The sequence below is a fragment of the Epinephelus moara genome, chromosome 24 (assembly GCF_006386435.1).
Source record: "Epinephelus moara isolate mb chromosome 24, YSFRI_EMoa_1.0, whole genome shotgun sequence".
Classification (NCBI taxonomy): Eukaryota; Metazoa; Chordata; class Actinopteri; order Perciformes; family Serranidae; genus Epinephelus; species Epinephelus moara.
In genome coordinates, this window is record NC_065529.1 from 52635006 (window position 1) to 52643755 (window position 8750).

Genomic DNA, 8750 nt, shown 5'->3' on the forward strand with positions numbered 1-8750 from the left:
GTCTCCTGTCCTCTGTCAGATAATGTCCCGCTCTAGTTTGGAGAACGTGAGACAGTGTCTCCTGTCCTCTGTCGGATAATGTCCCGCTCTAGTTTGGAGAACGTGAGACAGCGGTCTCCTGTCCTCTGTCGGATAATGTTCCGCTCTAGTTTGGAGAACGTGAGACAGCGGTCTCCTGTCCTCTGTCAGATAATGTTCCGCTCTAGTTGGGAGAACGTGAGACAGCTGTCTCCTGTCCTCTGTCAGATAATGTCCTGCTCTAGTTTGGAGCTCTGTCTCTGGATGGTGGCCTGTGAGGTCAGCCCTCACGATTGTAAGATTTTATTCTCATATGACTCAGCTGTAAATCACACGTGTCATGTTCAAGTCCTCCTTTTGTGGTAAAACATCCAAAATAAGTCCAGACCTTTGATTTATACACAGACGGTCTCTGACATCACTGTGCAGGAGCCACAACTTTGACTTCAGGCTGGGACCTCATTAAGTTATAGACATGATGTCCACCTGTGTTCACCTGTCTAATGATGTCCACCTGTGTTCACCTGTCTAATGATGTCCACCTGTATTCACCTGTCTGATGATGTCCACCTGTGTTCACCTGTCTGATGATGTCCACCTGTATTCACCTGTCTAATGATGTCCACCTGTCTTCACCTGTCTGCAGGAGAGGAGACCTTTTCTGGCGTCAGAGTGCAGTGAACTTCCTAAAGCTGAAAAATGGAGACGACAGGTACAAACTCACCTGTTTATTTATTTACGTATGTATGTATTTATTTGGATCCCCATCAGTCAGCACCAAGGTAGCAGCGACTCTTTCTGAGGTCCACACAAGCAAACAGGACTTCATAGAGTTAAACAAATATATCATTCAACAGTTCAGGGCAAAAAGAAACAAAATAAACCAAAAACACGAAAACTACAAACAAATAAAAACAAGCAAACAAAACTGTAATCCAGTGTGAGAGAATAAAAGATGAGGAGAGTTTCACATTAAGGTTGGTACAGTCAGTTGTGTGTTAGTGATGAGCTGCTGCTCTCAGCCATCAGGTGTCTCTTTAACAACAGCTGCACTTAGTGCATGTGTGATGTCTGATGGCAAACCATCCCATAATTTCACTCCTCTGCATTTGTTTTTGAAACAGAGCAGAAAAAAAACATGGTGTCCTTGTCCTTCACCAACAGGCGACTGGAGGTTGTCTGTGTTCTGATGATGTCAGCTCTTCTGTTACAGGTCAGGATGAGCCGTGCAGCACGGTTCTGGGCTAACTGTAGTTTGTCTCGGTCTTTACTTGATGCACGCGAGCACACTGCAGGTCAGTGATGTAAACAAGTCAGAACTAGTGATTGAACAACGTGTGAGAAACATTCTCATGGTAAGAATTTAGCACATCTCTTAATAACTGCCAGACCAGATCTGTTGTGACCACATCAGTCTGCTGTCTGATATCACCCCAAGGAGTTTGGTCTCCTCTTCCTTTTCCACAGACACTTCCTGTACCAACAGGTTAAACTGTGGTTTAAGTCTTAAAGATGATCCAAATACTTTTTGTTTTTGATAAATTATGAACTAACTTATTTCACCATGCCCACGTTGCAACAGATTGTAATTCCCTGTCCAAAGCACGAGACAGTTCTTGAATAGGTGCTTCTGGTAAACACAGTGTTCATCATCAGCAGCAGCAGCAGCAGCAGCATACAGAACTGCTCTGGTTCAATGAAGGACAAGAAGAAGATCACTGGTGAAGATAGAGAACAGTAATAGTCCTAAACAGCTTCCCTGTGGTACACCACAGTCTAACTCATTCACATTTAAAAACCCACCATTATAAAATACATCCTGATCAGACAGATAAATAAGTGTGGAACCAGCACATGGAACATTTTACTTTATCCAGCAACACTATAGTGTACACCACATCAAGAGCTGCACTAACATCCCATAATACTGCTCCCAGGTTTTATTGTCACTATATTTAAGGCGGTCATCTATCATCTGTGTCCATGTTGTCATCTGTGTTCATGCTGCTCCAGTTGTGTGAAAATCAGTAGTTAAATTATTTTCTTTAAAATATCTTTTCCAGCAGTTTGCTGAGAACAATCAGCTCCACTTCCTGTAGTATTACCTGTAGCTGCTCTGTCAGCCAATCAGAAAGTTTCATGTTTTTCATACTACATTACCCAAGAGCCTCAGCTTATGTTGCCATAGTGACAAAGCCAGTCAGATAGCTGCTGAATATAAACAGTGCACATAACAGAGTGTAAAGGTCTGTGATTGGCTGTGTCAGTGAAGTGCATCCTGGGAGTTGTAGTTGATATTTTCAAACAGCGTCTGATGTTTCTGTTTGTTTCAGATCATCAGTGAGATTTCAAAGAAAGTCGCTCAGATCCAGAACGGTGAGTTTTTTTCGACCCCCACCGGGCCTCTGTGGTTCTATCAACTGATGAAGGGTCAGAAGAGGAGGGACCGGCTCAGTCCTCTCATCAGCCTCATTTGGGGCTGGTCCAAGACAAGCCTGAGTCACCCCTAACTATAAGAGCCAGCCCTACCTATGAGTCAGCCCTAACTATGAGAGTCAGCTCTAACAATGCGAGTCAGCCCTAACAATGCGAGTCAGTCCTAACTATAAGAGTCAGCCCTAACAATAAGAGACAGTCCTAACAATAAGAGTCAGTCCTAACAATAAGAGACAGTCCTAACAATAAGAGTCAGTCCTAACTATAAGAGTCAGTCCTAACAATAAGAGTCAGTCCTAACAATAAGAGTCAGTCCTAACTATAAGAGGCAATACTAACTATAAGAGGCAATACTAACTGTAAGAGTCAGTACTTACTATAAGAGCCAGTCCTAACTATAAGAGCCAGCCCTAACTATTATAGCCAGTCCTAACTACGAGTCACTACTAACTATAAGAGTCAGCCCTAACTACAAACGTCAGTGCTAACTGTAAAAGCCAGTCCTAACTACAAGAGCCAATACTAACTGTAAGAGTCAGCCCTAACTATACAAGTCAGCCCTAACTATAAGTCAGCCCTAACTATAAGAGTCAGCCCTAACTATAAGAGTTAGTCCTAACTATGAGTCAGTCCTAACTAAGAGTCAGTCCTAACTATAAGAGTCAGTCCTAACTATAAGAGTCAGCCCTAACTATAAGAGTCAGTCCTAACTATAAGAGTCAGCCCTAACAATGAGAGTCAGTCCTAACTATAAGAGGCAATACTAACTGTAAGAGTCAGTACTTACCATAAGAGCCAGTCCTAACTATAAGAGCCAGCCCTAACTATTATAGCCAGTCCTAACTACGAATCACTACTAACTATAAGAGTCAGCCCTAACTACAAACGTCAGTGCTAACTATAAAAGCCAGTCCTAACTACAAGAGCCAATACTAACTGTAAGAGTCAGCCCTAACTATAAGAAGCAGTACTCACTGTAAGAGCCAGCCCTAACTATACAAGTCAGCCCTAACTATAAGTCAGCCCTAACTATAAGAGTCAGCCCTAACTATAAGAGCCAGCCCTAACTATAAGAGTCAGTCCTAACTATAAGAGTCAGCCCTAACTATAACTTAGTCCTAACTATAAGTCAGCCCTAACTATAAAAGGCAGTACTTGCTGTAAGTCAGCCCTAACTATAAGAGGCAGTACTCGCTGTAACAGCCAGCCCTAACTTTACAAGTCAGCCCTAACTATAAGAGTCAGCCCTAACTATAACTTAGTCCTAACTATAAGAGTCAGCCCTAACTATACAAGTCAGCCCTAACTATAAGAGTCAGCCCTAACTATAACGTAGTCCTAATTATAAGAGTCAGCCCTAACTATACAAGTCAGCCCTAACTATAAGAGCCAGCCCTAATAATACAAGTCAGCCCTAGCTATAAGAGTCAGCCCTAACTATAAGAGTCAGCCCTAACTATAACTTAGTCCTAACTATAAGAGTCAGCCCTAACTATAAGAGTCAGCCCTAACTATAACTTAGTCCTAACTATAAGTCAGCCCTAACTATAAAAGGCAGTACTCGCTGTAAGTCAGCCCTAACTATAAGAGGCAGTACTCACTGTAACAGCCAGCCCTAACAATACAAGTCAGCCCTAACTATAAGAGTCAGCCCTAACTATAACTTAGTCCTAATTATAAGAGTCAGCCCTAACTATACAAGTCAGCCCTAACTATAAGAGTCAGTCCTAACTATAACTTAGTCCTAACTATAAGAGTCAGCCCTAACTATAATGTAGTCCTAATTATAAGAGTCAGCCCTAACTATACAAGTCAGCCCTAACTATAAGAGTCAGCCCTAACTATAAGAGTCAGTCCTAACTAAAACTTAGTCCTAACTATAAGAGTCAGCCCTAACTATAACTTAGGACTGACTCTTATAGTTAGGACTATCTATAAGAGTCAGTCCTATCTATAAGAGTCAGCCCTAACTATAAGAGTCAGTCCTAACTGTAAGAGTCAGTCCTAACTGTAAGAGTCAGTCCTAACTATAAGAGTCAGTCCTAACTGTAAGAGTCAGTCCTAACTATAAGAGTCAGCCCTAACTATAAGAGTCAGCCCTATCTATAAGAGTCAGTCCTATCTATAAGAGTCAGCCCTAACTATAACTTAGTCCTAACTATAAGAGTCAGCCCTAACTATAAATTAGTCCTGACTATGAGTCAGCCCTAACTATAAGAGTCAGTCCCAGCTAAAAGATTCAGTCCTAACTATAAGAGCCAGTCCTGACTATAAGAGTCACCCGTGACTAAAAGAGTCAGCCATGACTAAAAGAGTCAGCCCTAATAATAAGAGTCAGCCCTAACTATATGAGTCAGCCCTATCTACAAGAGCCAGTCCTAACTATAATGGCCAGTCCTAACTACAAAGGTCAGTCCTAATTATAATGGCCAGGCCTAACTGTGTCAGCCCTAACTATAAGAGGCAGTCCTAACTATAAGAGGCAGTCCTAACTATAAGAGGCAGCCCTAACTATATAAGAGTCAGCCCTAACTATGTAAGAGTCAGTCCTAACTATAAGGGTCAGTCCTAACTATTAGAATCCGCCCTAACTATAAGAGTCAGCCCTAACTATAAGAGCCAGCCCTAACTATAAGAGTTAGTCTTAACGATGAGAGTTAGTCCTTACTAAAAGTCTGTGAAGTTTGTTTTATCCTATAGTTAAAAGACAAATCTGATCACATATCACGCAGAGGGCTCTTTAACATGTCAGAGGTCATCCAGAAAAACTTCATCTTCAGACAGTTTGTGAGAACAAGAACTTCAGTTTGTCTGAGTTTAACTTCAGGAAGGTTTTTATGTCCTCCAGATGTCTGAAGTTTAGTGAACTGATGGGTTTCTTCTGATGGACAGCTAGATCTGAGTTATATCTGCAGAACAGGTGAGGTTTACAGAGAGAATTCTGATGATGTCACACAAGGGAAACATTTATAAAGTGAACTGAAGTGGTCCGAGTACAGAACCCTGAGGAACCCCGAAACTGTCTCTGACCTCTCACTGTCTCTGACCTGTCTCTGTCTGTGTCTGTGTCTCTGTCACTATCTGTCTCTGACCTGTCTCTGTCTCTGACCTGTCTCTGTCCTGTCTCTGTCTCTGACCTGTCTCTGTCACTATCTCTGTCTCTTTCACTGTCATTGTCTCTGTCTCTGTCACTATCTCTGTCTCTTTCACTGTCTCTGACCTGTCTCTGTCACTATCTCTGTCTCTTTCACTGTCATTGTCTCTGCCTCTGACCTGTCTCTGTCTCTGTCTCTTTCACTGTCTCTGTCTCTGACCTGTCACTGTCACTGTCTCTGTCTCTGTCTCTGACCTGTCACTGTCACTGTCTCTGTCTCTGACCTGTCTCTGTCTCAGCTGGTCTCGGGGAGTTTAAGATTCGGGATCTAAATGATGAGATCAACAAGCTGCTGAGAGAAAAAGGACACTGGGAGGTCCGGATCAAAGAACTGGGGGGACCAGACTACGCGGTAAACATTTGATGTTTGGGAGGTGTTATTGATTATGTGTTGTTGATCATATGTTATTGAAGAGTTATTGATGATGTGAGTTATTGATGATATATTTAGGATGCGAGATATTTATGATGGGAGTTATTGATGATGTGTGATATTGAAAATGTGAAATATTGATGATGTGGTTGTGTGCTGCAGCGAGTTGGACCGAAGATGTTGGACCACGAGGGGAAGGAGGTTCCAGGAAATCGAGGATATAAATACTTTGGAGCAGCCAGAGACCTTCCTGGAGTCAGAGAGCTGTTTGAGAAGGAGCGTATGTAAAATCTGTCTTTACTTCCTGTTTTACATCAAACCAGCCATCACTGTACTATCATTGATTGGTCTTCTCTGATCATGTGACTGCTAGCTGCCCCAGCACAGAGGAAGACCAGGGCAGAGCTGATGAAGGAAGTGGACGCAGAGTATTACGGCTACAGGGATGAAGACGACGGAGTGCTGCTTCCTCTGGAGGCGCAGTATGAGAAACAAGGTCAGATTATTTTATCATGTAGTCAGATGATTTTTTGTGCGTGTGGTCAGATTATTTTATGTAGTCAGATTATTTTATCATGTAGTCAGATTATTTTATGATGTGGTCAGATTATTTTATCATGTAGTCAGATTATTTTATCATGTGGTCAGATTATTTTATGATGTGTGTGGTCAGATTATTTTATGATGTGGTCAGATTATTTTGTCATGTAGTCAGATTATTTCATCAAGTGGTCAGATTATTTTATCATGTGGTCATTATTTTATCATGTGGTCATTATTTTATCGTGTGGTCAGATTATTTTATCGTGTGTGTGGTCAGATTATTGTATCATGTGTGGTCAGATTATTTTATCATGTAGTCAGATTATTTCATCATGTGTGTGGTAGGGCTGCCACTAACGATTATTTTCATTGTCGACTAATCTGTTGATTATTTCTTTGATTAGTCGACTAATCATTTCATGAAAAATGTCGGTCTGTCTCGCCCAAACCCCAAAATTACATCATCTAATGTCTTGTTTCATACTCACGCCAAAGGGTTTTAGTTCACCGTCACGGGAGAGTGTGTAAAGCTGCTAATATCTGAACGTAAGGAGCTGCAGTAAGAGTATTTTGGGGTACTTTTATAGTACTTTTCCATGAAAAATGACTCAAACCGATTAGTCGACTACTAAAATAGTCACCGATTATTTTAATAGTCGATTAGTCATCGGTAAGTCGACTAATCGTGGCAGCCCTAGTGTGTGGTCAGATTATTTTTTTATGTAGTCAGATTATTTTATCATGTGTGGTCAGATTATTTTGTCATGTGGTCAGATTATGGCCCAATTCCAATCCGGCCCCTAAAGACTCAAGCCCTGAACCCTCACTGACTTAACTGACGTCAGCTGTAAGTGATTGAGTGTGAGAGTCTGAAAGGGCTCCGGATGCTACAAATAGGAATGGGACAGCACTTATCCCCCTCTCTACAAAATGTTGTTAACACTGGCGGCTCTGGGCGTGATCATTTATCGGTTATTGTCAGCATATATTCCACACACAAAGAATATATATCTATATATATCTATAGATAGATAGATAGATAGATAGATTCTTTGTGTGTGGAATATAACCACTGGTATTCCTCTGACTTCATGTGTGTTTATGTACCATCTTAAATCCTTGTTAATGTAATGTTTCATTGTTTATCTATCTGTTTTTTCGCTCTCCTTCCATAACGTTACCGTTTGCATATCTGCGGACCGTGTTTTCGGGGTTTTTTTTATAACACTGTATGTACTGGCAACCCCTGTATTTGACGTCACAACGCTATGAACTGTGGGTAATTTCCTTACCGTAAGTCCGCATCGATGCTGACCTACGGTAAGGGGGCATAAAGGGCTCACTCATTGACTCACTGACTTGAAGATTTGACAATGGGACAGCTCTCACACACTCACGCACTTCACATGAACGCGCCTCTAAGTCAGTGAGTCTGTAAGGGATCGGATTGGAATTGGGCCTATTTAATATATACAGTCACGTTATTTTGTCTTGTATGAGGTCAGTTAATATTTAATCACGTGTACTGTCGGATGACGGTCCATCCAGTAGTTGCTGACATGTTTCAGTTTGGACCAGGAGGGCGGAGCCATGATGCTGACATTGTGTACTATGTGTAATGTGTGTAGCTGTGTTGGAGGCGGTGCAGAGGTGGAGAACAGAGAAAGAGTCTCGACTGTCAGGAGACAAACAGGAGGAAGAGGAGGAGGAAGAGAGCATCTATACTGTCCACAATGAAGAGGTGAACTGTCCCTTTAAATTCTGTCATACCTGTTTACATCTGACGTACCTTTTTACACCTGACATACCTTTTTACATCTGACATACCTTTTTACATCTGACATACCTGTTTACATCTGACGTACCTGTTTACACCTGACCTACCTGTTTACACCTGTTTACATCTGACGTACCTGTTTACATCTGACGTACCTTTATACACCTGACGTACCTGTTAACACCTGACGTACCTTTATACACCTGGCGTACCTGTTTACACCTGACGTACCTGTTAACACCTGACGTACCTTTATACACCTGACGTACCTGTTTACATCTGACGTACCTGTTTACATCTGACGTACCTTTATACACCTGACGTACCTGTTAACACCTGACGTACCTTTATACACCTGGCGTACCTGTTTACACCTGACGTACCTGTTAACACCTGACGTACCTTTATACACCTGACGTACCTGTTTACATCTGACGTACCTGTTTACA

The 8750-nt window shown here is 41.8% G+C and overlaps 1 protein-coding gene and 1 long non-coding RNA gene across 2 annotated transcripts in view; one reads left to right on the plus strand and one right to left on the minus strand.

The window, feature by feature from the left end:
- isy1 (ISY1 splicing factor homolog) overlaps positions 1 to 8750 on the plus strand; it is a 23386-nt gene that overhangs the window by 6746 nt on the left and 7890 nt on the right. Inside the window, exons 5-10 of the mRNA XM_050037994.1 lie at positions 638 to 730; positions 2352 to 2394; positions 5848 to 5960; positions 6144 to 6261; positions 6355 to 6477; positions 8153 to 8265. Of these exons, the coding sequence (XP_049893951.1) occupies positions 638 to 730; positions 2352 to 2394; positions 5848 to 5960; positions 6144 to 6261; positions 6355 to 6477; positions 8153 to 8265 (603 nt within the window). The remainder of the gene's footprint in view (positions 1 to 637; positions 731 to 2351; positions 2395 to 5847; positions 5961 to 6143; positions 6262 to 6354; positions 6478 to 8152; positions 8266 to 8750) is intronic.
- LOC126386618 (uncharacterized) overlaps positions 8293 to 8750 on the minus strand; it is a 6683-nt gene continuing 6225 nt past the window's right edge. Inside the window, exon 4 of the long non-coding RNA XR_007569523.1 lies at positions 8293 to 8732. This is a non-coding gene — a long non-coding RNA (uncharacterized LOC126386618). The remainder of the gene's footprint in view (positions 8733 to 8750) is intronic.